The 16,207-nt window shown below is 36.5% G+C and overlaps 1 protein-coding gene across 1 annotated transcript; it reads right to left on the bottom strand.

Annotated features, from left to right (window-relative positions):
* Positions 1-302: 302 nt before the first annotated feature.
* Positions 303-13,839, bottom strand: LOC140796792 (cysteine-rich receptor-like protein kinase 6). The gene is made up of 7 exons (XM_073149911.1): positions 12,844-13,839; positions 8,290-8,424; positions 1,836-1,969; positions 1,497-1,707; positions 1,096-1,333; positions 866-1,016; positions 303-778 (listed from the first exon to the last, which is right to left on the bottom strand). Exons 1-7 carry the CDS (start codon positions 13,682-13,684, stop codon positions 449-451), a joined length of 2,040 nt encoding a protein of 679 aa, XP_073006012.1. The 5' UTR covers positions 13,685-13,839; the 3' UTR covers positions 303-448.
* Positions 13,840-16,207: the final 2,368 nt, after the last annotated feature.

Below are 16,207 nucleotides of genomic sequence, written 5' to 3'. Positions count from 1 at the left end.
ATCCACTAGAAAATTTTACTCCTATAAATATAAGTGGAAAGAAATCTAAGTTTAACTAAATTAATATTTTTGTCCTTATTTTTTATTGTAGCCATTAGATCGTTTTATCTTTATAAGAGTTGAACATAGCGGTAGCAGCCACCCTACCTTATGACCGTCCACCACCCTACCTCAGTAGACCTCTAGTCTAGTCCTTTCTCTTTCTTTGCTCTACTAATGTGATGCGCCTTTCTAAGGCTCCAAAAAATAAAAAAAAGAAAGTTTTCTAAGAACAACGCAGGCATGTAGAGTGTAGAGTGTTAAAGAACTAAGAGACAGGATAGATATGTAGAGTGTTAAAGAATTACAGATACAGAAGAACAATGCTACAGGGTTTTATGTAGCATTTGAGAGAAGGTTTTACGTTTTTAAAGTTACTAAACTTGACGATATTTTCTCATATCTGCACCTATCTAGGTTCAAGTTCTGTAATTGTCACCTCATTTGATGACATTATTGTAGACTTGCTTGAGTTCCGGTTTGGCGTATCGCCGTGGTTATCCAAGCTGATGCTGCTCTGTCTGATATAAAATGCAGGTCTCGAGGGCGCTTTAAGCGACACCGTCTCGCTGCTAAGCATCACGACGACCATCGACATGTTAGGCCTCTCAACAGGGTCTTCCTGAACGCACAATAGTCCAATATGGATGGATCTCAGCATCTCACTTCTTGAGTAATGGTTGCTCAAGGATGGATCAATTAGCTCTGTAGTTGTTCCTGCTCTCCAATGCTCCCATGTCTGCATAAAGTTTCATTAACTTTGCATATAAGGCTATCATATGAAACTCCATTAATGTTATGTCTACAAACTTTTAAAAGTACTCACATAGCTCAAGAGGTCTTCACCCTGCTCAGGATCAAAGTAACCATTGTTTCTCCTTCCGGTCACAATCTCTAAAACTAAAACACCAAAGCTAAATACATCTGATTTGATCGAGATGTGCCCACACATTGCGTATTCTGGTGCCATATAACCACTGCATTATACCTGAACTTGTTATTTAATGTACACTTTATAACCTGTGATCAGAATAAGGATTGAAGGTTGCTACTTACAATGTTCCAACAACACGGTTTGTGATGCCTTGAGTTTGGTCCCCTCCAAAAAGCCTGGCTAGACCAAAATCTGCAATCTTTGGGATCATTTCCACATCTAACAGAATGTTGCTTGCCTTGAGATCACGATGAATGATTTTTAGCTGTGAATCTTCGTGTAGATAAAGTAGGCCTCGAGCAACTCCATTGATGATCTTATACCTCTTTCCCCAATCTAATTGGCTTCGTCTCTCATCATCTATGATTCAAATATAACAATTGGCTAAGTTACACATGATCTAATAACTTCTTCTAGCAGATATGATTTAAAGGCCTAGTAGATTAATGGTGTACCGAATACATAAATTTTCGTTGGGCTAGCTCATGAAAGGGTAAATTAAGATGTGGGAGAAAAGTCGTACCAAAAAGAATGGTGTCTAGGCTTCTGTTAGGAACAAGTTCATAAACAAGCAACTTCTCATGCGCCTCTACACAAACACCTAAAAGCCTTACAAGATTCCTGTGCTGAAGCTTGGCAACTAACATTAGCTCATTTTTCAGCTCTCCTAGTCCTTGTCCTGAACTCTTTGATAGTCTCTTCACAGCTATCTCCTGTCCATCAGGGAGGAGACCCTAGGAAAATTAGAAGGTTAGCAGGGCATGTATACATATGGATAATTACTCTAAAATAAATAGAATTGATATTTGCTATATAATCTTACTTTGAAGTGCAATTGTGAATTAATTAGCTATTCTTATACCTTATAAACTGCACCAAATCCCCCTTCTCCAAGCTTGTTGACTTCAGCAAAGTTAGCTGTTGCAGCTCTCAATGTTGACAGATCAAGAAGCAGTGATTCAACACTTTCGATCTCCTCTTCATGAGTTTCATCTACTGAAGAAAGAACAGACATCATCTCAATAGACTAATAATACAGATATTATAGCCACAAGTAATTTTGTTGATTGCCTCTTCTTGCTTGATTTATACTTGTCGCCTTCCTCCCAAGACAGCCATGGAAATTTGATGCCATGACTTCAATTTCATTAATTGTAATGTTCAAGTTAGATAATTTTATGGATAAAAATTATCCACTAGTTCCAGAGAAGGATAATAAAGAGAATGTGAAATGATATAAAAGACAAATACGTATCATCAGAATAGAGGTTTCATGTTCCCAAGAATCTTGATAGACTCTATCTAGTTATGTCTCGTTTAAGACAACCTTCGATTTAGCTGTTTTTTTTTAATTATAAATAGCCCATCCATTTAATATTTGCTAATGTAATGACATGAGAATGATGATATGATGCATATGTAGCGCTAAATGTCAAATGGGTGATGGAAGCAGAAGCAAAACCTTTATCTCCAAATATGACTAATGTAAAAGTAATGACAAAATGCAACAAATTTGGGGAATACTCAAATATGACGCTAATAGTAGCAAAATAGCAATCAAATACTTCTTAGCAAGTATTAGACACCCTATTGCAAGTAATCTCAAAGAGTAAAGGCAATAGAGACAATAGAGAAACAGAAACAAAGTTTATGTGATTCAGCAATGTGCCTACATTCACGAGCAAAGCAATTTTCAATCCACTATGCAAATCTTTAAATATAAAAAGTTTTTCCAACTCTAATCTCCCTCAATACAATATTGACTAGCTCTCTTAATTTTTCTCTTAAGCATGTCTGCCCTAAAATCCCAACTTTAGTATTCATACGGATGACTTAAAGCTGAATAAATCCTACTGGCTGTTCGAATGCCCATAGGTCCATTCAAATGCTCACGGAATTCAAATTAGGAATGCAAAAGGGCTTTTGAATGCCTATAGGATTGTTTGAGCACTTGCAGAGTGTAAATCCTCTTTAGTTTTTGCATTCGACCACCCCTAAGGCCCGTTCGAACGCCCCAGCACAATAAGTTTGGAACTCTTGATTTAAACGAAACTTCAATAATTCTCTACCTTGGCAAAAACCTCAAGACTTCAACAAATTACTCTCTACCACTGCAAAGTCTGAAACCTCCTAAAATGCACCGCTTACAAATCCGAATCCTCAAATGCCAAAATCCAAAATAATTACATATGCGAGACATTGATCAAGTCTAAATAATGTTGGAACTTGACCTTTGTCACCACCTTAGTCAGCATGTCTATAGGATTATCTGCAATCCCAATCTTACAAAAGGAGATATCTCCTTCTTCCAAAATTTTCCTCACAAAATAAAATTGAATATCAATGTGCTTTGTCCTAGCATGATGAACTTGGTTCTTCGCCAAACAAATTGCATTTTGGCTATCACATTGTACCTCCACCTATTCTTAGTATACACCCAAGTCATCTATCAAGCCAATCAACCAAATAACCTCCGCCACTGCCATATACTCAGCCTTTACGGTACATAGATCAACAGTCGACTACAAAGTAGACCTCCAACATACCGACCCTCTAACAAGTGTGAATACATATCATGTAGTAGATCTACGTTTGTCCAAATCACCTGTATAGTTTGAATCCACATATCCAGTAAGGCATAAACCAAGCTTTTCATCTTTCACAAATTTCAATCCAACTCCCGAAGTAATATGAATGTATCTCAAAATCCACTTCATCGTCTGCTAATGCTCTTTTTCCGAAGCATGTAGGTATCTACCCAAAATGCTGATGAATTGTGAAATATTCAACCTCGTGCACACCATCATGTACATCAAGCTTCCGATTGCGCTTACTTCTAGTATCTTGGAAATAAAATCTCTCTCAGCATCTGTACTCGGTAATATAGCTGCACTAATCTAAAATGAAGTGCCAACGGTATACTAACTGAGTTTGGCTTACTGTCAATAACAAACTGCTGTAATACCTTCTTTAAATACTATTTTTTTATCAAGCATACCATCCCCATTCTTTTATCTCTTCTGATTTTTATGCCGAGTATTTTTTTAGCTTCTCTTAGATCCTTCATTTTAAATTCTTTATATAATTAGAGCTTCAATTTATTAATCTCCACCCTGCTCTTAGATGCTATCGACATATCATCTATAAACAAATAGATAAAAGATCTATCTTGAAGCTTTATAAAATAAACATAATAATTATAGTGTCTTCTCTTGTACTTTTGACTCTATATAAACTGACTAAAATATTTATATCATTGTCTTGGAGACTGCTTTAGGTCATACAAGAACTTGTTTAATTTGCAAATCAAATCCTCCTTCTGCCATATAAGAACTTTAATTTGCAAACCAAATCCTCCTTCCCACCAACTTTGAATCTTTCTGGCTGAGTTATGTAAATATCCTCCTCCAAATCACCATGCAAGAAGGCAATCTTCACATATATCTGAGTTAGCTTTAGATCCAATTGAGCTACCAAATCTAATAAAATCCAAATAGAGGAATGTTTCATCATTGGAGAAAATACTTCATTATAATCAATCCCCTCATTGTGTGCATATCCTTTTGCCACCAATCTAGTTTTGAATCTAATTCCGCTTTTCGATCGAGGATCTTCTTTCTTAGCATGTATCCATTTACATCTAATTGCTCCTTTTTCTTTTATACACTCCACTAAATTCCATGTCATATTCTTATTAAGAGCTTTCATTTCATTATTAATTGGCTGTCTCCAATTTGCACTTTCGGTGTTCCTCATGTCTTCTTTGAAGGTAGTCGAAAAGTCTTCATCAACCATAGGAAGTGCATGAGCCAATATATCTAAATAGCGTGCCGGTCTTCTAATATCTCTTCTTGGCTTTCTAACTACTATGGAGTCTTGCTTATCTATTTTCAGTTCTGAAGTGTCACCCTCATGCAAATTTTATTCTTCTTCATTTGCCTTTTCTAAGGAAATATCTTGTAGTAGACTTGAATCTGCCTTAAACTCCACCTATTGTAAAACCTCTCCAAAATCGTCATCAACTGGACTATCTGACTCTTAACTCTACTTCAACATAGATGATTTATCAAATGTAATACCTTTGCTGATAATTACTTTCTTCAATTCTAGCTATAAACCTAAAATCTCTTCTCACTAGTGCTAAAGCCCAAAAAGATGTCTTTCTTGGCTCTAGGATCTAATTTTGCTCTCCTTGACATGGTGATATGGAGGACAACCAAAAATATGTAAGGAATTATAATCCGAAATGAGTCGGTAGACCATACCTCCAATAAACTCTTCCTATTGTTTGTGGATGAAGGTATTGATGAGATGACATACATAATTCACGGCCTCCCAAAATTCCTTGTCTAAACTAGTATTGGACAATATACATCATACCTTCTCTAGAAGGGTACTATTTAGGTGCTCAGCTACACCATTCTGTTGAGGTGTTTCCCTAATTGTAAAGTGCCGCACTATTACTTATGTTTTGCAAAATTTTATAAAAAAGATTTGATGTGTATTCAGCACCATTATTCAATCTAAGCTTCTTGATCTTCTTGCCAATTTGATTTTCAATCATCTATTTCCAATTCTAAAATATTTTTAGCACTTGATGTTGATGATGCATAATGTACACCCAAGACCTTCTAGAATAATCATCTATAAAGGTCACAAACTAATGTTTTTTGCCCAAAAAGCCTTTTGGATATGTCCCCAAACATCTGTATCAATATAGTCCAAGATACCCTTGGTTTGATGCACTCCAGTAGCAAACTAGACTCCTAGACTCTTTTTTGCTAGTCCAAAACACAATGTTTGCAAAATTCTAGTTTTGACTCTTCATGCCCTTTAATAATTCCTAACTTGACAAGCCTTGCAATACTTTCTCTCTCGGATGTCCCAACATCATGTGCCATAATCTAGTAGTATTAGCCGTATTAACTAAATTTCTTGAAGCCACGGCTACACTATCGATATACGTAGAATCATGCGAGAAGTACAGATTTCTTCTTCTTATACCTTTCATTATAACTAAGCCTTCCAAAGAAACTTCCAATGCTCCAACACTCAAGTAACAATGATGCTCTTTGATTCTAAGATTCCAAGAAAAATGAGGTTCTTCTTCAATTTCGTATGTATAGGACTTCAATTAACTATTTCACAGCTTATCATATAGCTTTAGACGAATGGTGCCAATGCCTTTCGGCTCTACACAAGCTATCATTGTCCACGAATTTAACTCCACCTAATATTTTATCAAAAGTTGAAAAGTAATTCGAATTAGGACACATATGATATGTGCACCCAGAATCTAATATCCACTCATTTGTGTCACAAGCAAGAGTCGAGCCTATTAGGGCATTTTTTGAATTCTATCTTCTGAATATACCAAATTTGCCTTTTGAGGTTTTTTATTTTGGCAATTATTCTTCCAATGCCCTTTATTTCAGCAATAAGAGCATTGGTCTTTTTCAATCTTTTTTCTCTCTAAAGATGCACCCCTTGACTTTGAGAAAAATTTACCTCTCTTTACAAATTTTCTATTCTCCGAGCTACCTCTCACCATTTGATGATGATTCATGAGTCGCTTGCTTATCTAATTTCTGATACTCATTGTTAATAAGTGCATTTGCAACATCATCATAATGTATAGAGTCCTTTCCATTTAGCAAAATAATAGTGAGAGTTCAAAAGTACTAATGCTTTGTCTTCATCCGAGATCTCCACATCTAAGTTTTGCAAATCCGCATGTAGTTTGTTAAAAGAGTTCAAATGCTCAGTCATAGATGTTCCAATCTTATACTGAAACATGAAAACTTCTCCAAATAGAGCCGATTTTTAATGCTCATTTTTATGAATTTGTCCTCAAGATTTTTCCACTTCCTTCATCATAAAGTACTTCCGATCCTTTGCTAAACAAAAGCCGAACAATGCTACATGCTTGCCGGTTCATCTTCTCTTATTCTTTGTCTAATACTTATTTGGGCTTTACTTTTAAGATAATGTCGAATTCTTGTTGGAACAAGATGTCCATCAATTTACATTACCACATTTTAAAAATATTGGTGCGATCAAATTTCTCTACTTCAAATTTTGCATTTGAGACCATTTTTTCCAATTTGGATGATTCTAACATTTTTTTTTATTCTCAAATCCATACTATCCCTAAATTCAATTGCCTAGGTTTGAAACCTTGGATGCACTGATACTAATTTGTAGTGCTAAATGCTAATTGGGTGATGGAAGCAGAAGCAAAACCTTCACCTCCAAATATGACCAATGGAATAGTAATAACAAAATACAACCAATTTAGGAAAAACTCAAGTATGGTGCTAATAGTAGAGGAATAGTAATAAAATACTTCTAAGCAAGTATTAGACACTCTATTGTAAGTAATCTCAAAGAGTAAAAGTAATAGAGACAATAGAGAGAGAGAGAGACAAAATTTACATGGTACGTTCAAATGCCTGTGGGGCCGTTCAAACACCTACAAAGTGTAAATCCTCTTGGGCTTTTGCATTCGAACAATTGGCACAGCAAGTTTGGAACTCTTGATTTAAACCAAACTTCAATAGCATGCCCTCTAGATATTGATGAGATAATATTGGCTACGAGACATTGAATATGAATATGAAAGTCTTTATATTTTCAATTTAAAATTTGAAATTTCTTCATATGGAACATTAGATAGCTCAATCTAGAAATCTTTTGCTGCTGAAATTTTATACGCAGTCCATTCCAACATCTTTATGTGGTCAAAATTTTAATATATTTGGATTAGTAAGATTAGATATATGAATTGCATATCACATACACACTGTCAGAAAGGCAGAACTCCAAAAACATGCCAAATGAGGATGCACAAAGCAATACAAACATCTTTATAGCATGTCTGTGCTTTAGTGTTTTAGAAGGCTTCTAAGTGTGGATAAAGTTTTATTGCCTTTGCCATTATGGTTTGGAAGATATAATTGCTATAAATCTGAATTTATATACTGAATTTTTATAAAGCATAGGACATTTGCAGCTAACAACATGATCTGAACTTCAAAATCAAAGGTGTCTATGTGATAATAATCAAGAGTTTGTACATCAAATTTCATAAAGTTTGGACTACTGGATCAAAAGGTAAGGCCATACAAAATTTTCTTGTTACTTGAGCTTGTATCATTTAAAAGGAAACATGGAATGGATGATCATGTGATAAATGTTCCTAATTAGTCAAGAGTTCTGTCTACTTAATAGTGTCTAGTGATGTCTAATTAATATATAATTATACTGATCTCCATTATTAGTAGTATAGTCTGCAAATCGTAATACATATAACTTACATGGTAGTGCTGGATTTCTTGATTGTCTTCTCTTCCTCCAGAAACAAATACAAATAATGGAGATCAGAGATAATGCAGTCACTAGGGATATTGTAATTGCAAGAACTGCACCAGTAGCATATTTCTTCTTCTTCCCTGCAATTTTAGTTGGTGGATTACAATTGTTATATATCTGAATACAAAAATAACTCATAATAAAAGAAACATATGTAACTAACATTTAAAACAAACTAGCAAGTTATTTTCTTCCAATGGATGTCTTCATCTATTAAATCCTTTTCCTTTCATTTCTTTGAATGGAAATGCAGTAGTCAAAGAACAATCCATGAAATTTAAATCATCTCCTGACTTTGTATTGAAAAATGTTCTTAGGAATTATTTACTGCACATGTGACACGTTTTAAGAAAACAGCATTGATCACATACTAATAAACTCGGTGGAGGTTGGCTCAGCAAAATTCCAAGAGAAAAACTAATCCTACTTCCTGTTGTAAACAAAGGGGTAATTGAAGCGGAGCAATCCCAAACCCACAGCAAGAACAAATAGAACAGCAACGGATAATATTAACTAAGTATTAGCAATGATAATAGCAACATCAATTTAGAAAAAAAATTCAATCACAATTCTAGAAGCAGAAAGCAACTAATCACCTAAGATAATCACAACCAAAAATACCAAATAGATACAAACTACAAAAAAAAAAAAAAAAAAAATAGAGAGAGACAAGGTTTATGTGATTCAGCAATGTACCTATTATATCCACGGACCACGGGCCATGTAAATCTTCAAAATTTACTAGTAGAGTGTAAAATACAAGTATTTTCAAGTCTCCAATCTCATCCCAATACAATATGTGCATTCTCTCTCAAAAACCCCTTGATTCATTTGCCACAAACTATCTTAATAGTATTTATAAATGAGACTTACGAAGGAGAAATCCCATGGGCATTTGAACAACTTCTTGACTGTTCGAATGCCTTTTTGTGTCTCTTTGCAAATTCGAACAGTTGACGAGCATTCACACAACAACCAGGGGACATTCAAATGCTAGATTGGATTGAGCAAAAATCAACAAATTTTCATCTTGGTGAAAATTCCAAGACTTCAACCAAATTTATCACCACCACTTAAAGTGACAGCAAATTCAAAATGTACTACTTGCAAATTTGTGTCCACACATGTCAAATCTAAATAATCAAATATTGTAAGACTTTCATAGAACTTCAAATGATTTTCACTGCTACAAAGTGAGTGAGTTCACTATGCCAATTCTAAATAATCCAATATGCAAATAATTGATCAAGTCCAAGCAATATTGGACTTTGACCCCAATCACAACTATATTGTCGTCGTGGACAATTAAAAGTGCATATGCTATCATATTAGTACACTGTGCAAGCTTTTGAGTTGTCTTTCTCAGATTACTAATTGCAATTAATTTTTCTTTCTGTAAAATTTTCTAAGTTGAGGTCACCTCCTTATGCAAACGTGAGTCTTCTGCTTTTAAATTACTTACCTTGCTAAACTTAAGTGGAGTCAGAGAGAATTCAATTTTCGTATACTTAGGAAAGTCTTTCCTTCTGGCATTCTCCAAATGCTCTTGATTCAAGTTAGAAAACTCACCAAGAGTTACAACTTTTTCGGAGACCACATCCTTTAAATTTGGGCATTGAAATTTATGTCCCTATTTGTCTACCATTATACTGCTCTACAAAAATACAAATTCCTTTTCTAAAAGCCTTATATCACAATAAAAATAAGAATGACAGAAATTGACCCAACTTGATAACACAATACTATAATCCAACTCTAGACTTGATCAAACGGCCCAGCTCGCCCATGCCTGTCCCGACCCGGCCCGGTTTGGACCAAGCTAAGCCCAGCCAGAGCCCAAACTACCCATGGGTGACACGGGCCTGCCCGTTTGGCCCTCAACTAAGCCGCCCATTCTGCTACAGTAGCCCACTCGTTCTGCTACAGTTTTTTACCGTTTTGCTACAGTAAAAATATTTTGGTATTGTACTGTTTTGCATTATTTTAAGCACACCTTTAACAAATTTTAATTTATTTTAATTATTTTTTAAATGAAGGAACATAAATATTTTTTTTAAAATAAGCTAATAATAAAAAATATTCTAAAAATAGCTAAAATGTGGGTTGAGCAGAGTGATTGGTGGGTCGGGTTGGCCTGGCCTGACTAGCTAGCCCGATCTCTCACGGGCCGACAGGCGATAACGGGCTAGACTATTCTAGCCCAACCCGAACACGGCTTGGTCGGAGTGATTGGTGGGTCGGACCGTGAACAAATACTTAAGCCCGGTTGACCCGAAAAGCCCGGCTTGAACCCGGCCTAGCCCGTCCGATGATCATGTCTATCCAACTCTTAATTAGATTTTATTTAGTCTAATCAGGATTAGATCGTAAATGAGTCAATCCACCTAAACCAATTAGTAATTGAGTCATATTCGGGTTTATATGATGATCCCCATTTTGACTCATTTAAGTATACGGATTGAGTCGGGGTCAACTCAACAACCCAATATCATATAAATACTAAATTTCTAACCCCAAGTCTCACACTCACTTTCACTCTCACACCAGCCGCCTCCCACCCTCCCACCCTCCCCTTTTGAAAGCCCAAAAAGCCAACCATCACCATTAAAGCCAGCTGCCGCCCAGATCTCCTCCGGTCCTCCCTTCCTAATGATTTCCTCCTCGAGTGCCTTGATCTCATCGTCCTCACCTCCACCGCTGCAAATTCATGGGAAGTAAGATCCTTTCCCATCCCCTTCTCTCCTCAAATCTCCAACAGATCCTGATCCTTCTCCCACGCCTGCGCCATCGCCATCAGCCACTCGATCTACCTCTCCCACCCTCCCACCCTCTTCGAAAAGCCCAAAACCCTCTCCACCAAAGCCGCCTGCTATATCTCGAGTCTACATCGTATGGCTTTAGAGAGAAAGAAAAAGAAAAAAGAGAGAAGCGAGAGAGAGAGAGAGAAGATTTCATGCCACATCTCAAGTCAGAATCCGATCCCGATCTGGACCAACGAGTCCGTTTCGGTATCAACTAATATTATGATCCATGGTTTTAACCACTAAAAACGTAGCTCTAATCAGAAAGTTTGAGAGTTTTTGGTTGCCAAGACATTAGAAGTTCTAACAATTCTAAAAATAAAAATTGATAGATGAACAGTAACCAAGCGATGAATAGTGCTTTTGAGCCCTAGGGCATATCTTCTATCATTTCTAAGAGACTTTTGAAGATCATATATATCATGATTTTGGGAGGCTCTGATTTAGAACATGTTGAAAATATTTTCTATATATCTTATCCATTTTAGATCTTGAAGTACTCCATCTCAAGAATTACTAACATAGAAACATCAACCTCGAGGGTCACTTAGGTTGAGAATCAATCACCGAAAGTAGCATACCACAAGTTTAAACGAGCAAGACCTTATAAATTTAATCATGGATATTGATGGACAATTATTGTAGTGATTGGTTCGATGCTGAATAGTATCCGTGATGTTTTTACCCTAAATTGAAGGATTCTTCCACATAAAATATGTATGTTTGCACTTGTCTTTCTACATTATTATATTGATAATGTGTGGTAAATGTGATCTCAGTCATTCATTTTTTTTTTCAGTTGGGTGTTGTCACATTTAAATGAGTTTTTGACCAAACTAGCTTTATTCCAAACTTTATTTACCAAAATAAACTGTCCGTCAAACTTATTACCAAACTGTATCCATTTTACTATAGGCTAAAATAAATGCTAAATTCATAAGCATTTTACTTCTAGGGTAAAAATGCTATCAACATAAACGATTTTATATAAAAGTAAAATTTTATCTAAATTAAACGGACTCCTATAAATAAAGCTTTGGAAAAAAATACCAAACTAGTTAGTAATGTAAAATGTTTATATGTTCATACCCCTTTCAGTAATAAGCTTGAGCAACAATCTATTTTGGTAAATAAAATTTGGATTAGCACTAATTTCGTCAATCACTGCATTTAAATAGGGCTTCGTACATTTCAACTACTTTGTTTCACTTATATATTCATCACCTCTTTGGTTGTCGACAGGCCTAGAAGAAACGAATATCTTGACTTCAGATTTCCAAAGTAAAACGAATAGCATGTTCAAATGCTATTAGACTACATTAGACTACATGGGGACATAAAGACATACAATTAGGACAAGGACATAACACCCGCAATCAGGTATATATGGAAGATGCTCAGTCTATAACAAACCAATTGCCATCATAGGCTTTAGGATTAATGGGGACTTCAGAGGAAAATGACAGCAAACATTAATGTGGCTGTGAATTTTCCAAGGAAATTTATGTGGTGGGACTTTCAAGAAATGCCATTTATGCCACCCTTTGAGAAGTGTTCTCATAGCTAAGAGAATTGTTACAGACCTAACAGAGAGTTTGGCTTTGTTAGCATGCTATTAGAACCAGTTTGTCATTAATTCATACATCTTATTAAAATTTATTACTTTCTAAAATCCAAACAAAAGGGAAGACGGAGTACCTGGCCAAGGGACCACCGGAGCCGTAGCCGTAGCCGGCGCCGGAGCGCTCTCCGCCGTAGGCTGCGGAAGCATCAGTTTCGAAAACCCATCATAGAACTTAAACACCTCGTACCTCAAATTACACCTCACTCCAATAATCCTCCCCCCTCGCCTCCCAGAAAAAAAGTTCGGGATCATCCCAACTAAGTTCCCCAAGCATTGCCCGCACTCCTCCTTGGTCAAATCCGGCGTGCACTGCTCCAATCCATAAATCGTATTGAACTCCTTATCGAACCCAACTTCCGCCGTCGAGTACTTTAACTTATCCGAGGAGTTATACGCGGCCGAGACGGCGGTGGCGTTCATAAGATAGCCGACGAGCTCGTTTAATAGGGTTGGGTTTGAAACGTTGTGGCCGTTCGCAACGTAGTATTGGTGCAAGTTATCGGTGGAGGAGAGGAAGAGTTGGTTGGAGTAGCTGAGGTGGCAGTCGTCGAAAAAGATGGCGGCGGACCTGTAGTAGGGGCAGAGCTGGGCGGCATTTTCGATGGCGAAGTCGAGGCAGGAGAGGCAGGAGGAAGAATTGGTGTCCCCCCGGCAGAGGGCGAGGGCGGAGACTTCGTCGGGGATGGAGCCGGTGGTTGATTTGAAGAAGCCGGAGGAGGAGGAGGCGTTGGCGGGGAGGGACGACAGGAGCCGGTTGAGGTTGGTAGCGTAGGTGCTGTTGGCGGTGTAGTTACCGTAGTCGTCGCAGTAGTGGGCGAACCGGTAAGCGGCGGAAGGAGCAAGGTAGAGGAGAAAGAGGAAGGAGGAGACGATGATGGACATGGCCTGGTTTGGTGTTCTAGATTGGACGGTCATGGACTGACTAGTTTAGTACTTGTTACTTGTTAGTTATGCTTCATGGAGAGTGAATCGTGTGACGTTCTCGCTCGGAAGTTACTGGCTTATTTCTGCCCATAAACAATATAGACTTAAAATTTAAAAGTGCTATATCGAGGAAGGATTTATCCATTTACTATAATTAGCCTAAGAAGATCTATATGCTACTACTAATAGTAACATCGCAGTAATCCGAGAATGGGGAGAGATGATGGTCCACTTTGTTTCCGAGCAGATTCGGATTCGGTCGCAACGACAATGTATGAGTTTATTTTACTATTTTATGTCTTCTAATATCTGTTTTACGTTTATACCCTTCAAGATCTTTTATTCACTTCACTTATATTCCCTCAAAGTATATGCTATATTGCGTGTATATATACCCGGTTACCCACCCAATTATTTAAATTTGAAAGCCTCCTTCACTTTTAAGGATTTTAGAAAAGATATTTTTATTTGTTATTCTCAAAATGAGATTTTTTAGAAATAACTATTTCTATATTTATTTGTATTCTAAAAAAAATACGAAAAAGGAACTTTATCTTTTATAAAAGTATGATAAATAGTATAAAATATAATTTTGATAAATAATATTTATATTACACAATAAGATTATTATAATAAGAAATTATTCCTATTATTTTTTTCATATAAATCGTGCTAACGGGTTATATTTATAAAATTACGATCGGATGGGCGATTCCCCACTTAGTATTTAATTTTAAAACGTACGAAATGTGAAAGAAAAATACCTTTGGATGTGATACGGTAACACGTCAGTGGTCACCGGTCACCGGTCACGAGAAAGCAAGAAATGCACGTCACACTGGTCAACAGTGGACTCATGACAATTGACAAGTGATTAAGATTTAGTTCAATCACGACGTTCTCGCTCGAAAGATACTGTCTTAATTTTCTGGCCATAAACAATAGACTTAAAATTTAATCTTATTTTATTATTAAAAGTGTTATATCGAGGAAGGACTTATATTTTTATTTTAATTAGCCTAAGAAGATCTATGTAAAATAGTACCAATAATAACATTACAGTTGTCAGAGAATGGAGGAGATGATGGTCGACTTTGACGTCTACCAGAATCATTCCACAGATCACGATGTTTCCGAGCACGTTCGGATTCGCTCGCAAGGACGATTTAGGAGGTTTTTATTTTCTCTCTTTTTACTATTTTAAGTCTTCTATTTACTTAATTACCCCTCTAATATTGATATATATATATATATATATATATATATATATATATATATATATATATATGTAAATATACCCATAATAATATAAAAATATATACTGGGCTGCCACTAACCCAAAGACTATAATACTAAGCCACCAAGGTTGAGCCCTGATCTGAGCTCAAGTAACTAAAAATTCACTTGGGTTGGGCTACCGGCCAACCCACAATTATAATAGGCTGGTTTGCAACTCGGCCTATAAATAATATGAGTTGGGCAGCAGCCTAATCCACTACCAACTTAGGTTAAGCTGCTCCCAACTTAGCCCATCACATACTGCGTTAGGTTGGTAGCCCAACTTAGCTAACAACTCGAATTAGCCCACAACCCATCCCAAGCAACCTAAGACTGGGCCACAGCCTACTTAGGCAAGGCTTGGCACGGCCAACCACCCCGTTCCTCAATGCAACCTAGTTGAGCATCGCCATCGGCAATTGGGTCGGCATGCTGGCTGATATTATCGGTCAAGTAAGGCACCCACGGTGCCGACTAGTCGGCAGAGAAGCCAATGACCATTCACAACCAACCAAACCACTTGCCTGCGGGGTAGGGGAGCTACCGGCGGTCCTAATAGCCGACAATCCCAACTGACCCCACCATCACCGAAAGGCAAGCAGAAGGTAGCCGAGGAGAATTCCGACAGGGGATGAGAACCATCCTTGAACCATCCTCTCCGAGACTGAAATGTGCACTGGGATTTTATAGGACTTCAGATAGATCCTATAAATATCTTTTCTGCAATTTAATTCCACACACAATATAGCTGAATCATTGCTAGTTTACTTTTCAAGTACTTTTCTCTTCAACTTATCCTTTGAAGTACAATCTTATAATTCTTATTTTATGAATCTTCAACTTCCATTTTATAATTTAAGTTGCTTTCAACTCACTGTTTGGTTGTCTATATCTAATCACATGTTTGAACTACTATCTTACTATTCATATTTCATGCATCTTGGAAACTCAACTGCAATGCAACTAGTAGTCAGTCTGTTATCTAATTTTAATTTATTTATCAAAATAAATAATATTCAGACATGAATACTAAAATAGATATATTTACTGTAGCTCTAAGTAAAATACTTTATATTTCTTAGCCTAGAAAGTTTATTACTTAAAAAATACTTAAATATTAAATATTTATTGAAACGTTTAACGGTTTAGCGTCTTAATTATGGCTATAATAAAATAGACTCAGTTTGGTATTTAGATTTAAGTGATGTCTATTTTGATAAAATAAATTATAAAATA

The sequence above is a fragment of the Typha latifolia genome, chromosome 10 (genome assembly GCF_019914945.1).
Source record: "Typha latifolia isolate L0001 chromosome 10, TyphaL0001v2, whole genome shotgun sequence".
Classification (NCBI taxonomy): domain Eukaryota; kingdom Viridiplantae; phylum Streptophyta; class Magnoliopsida; order Poales; family Typhaceae; genus Typha; species Typha latifolia.
This window is presented reverse-complemented; position numbering and strand designations above follow the sequence as displayed.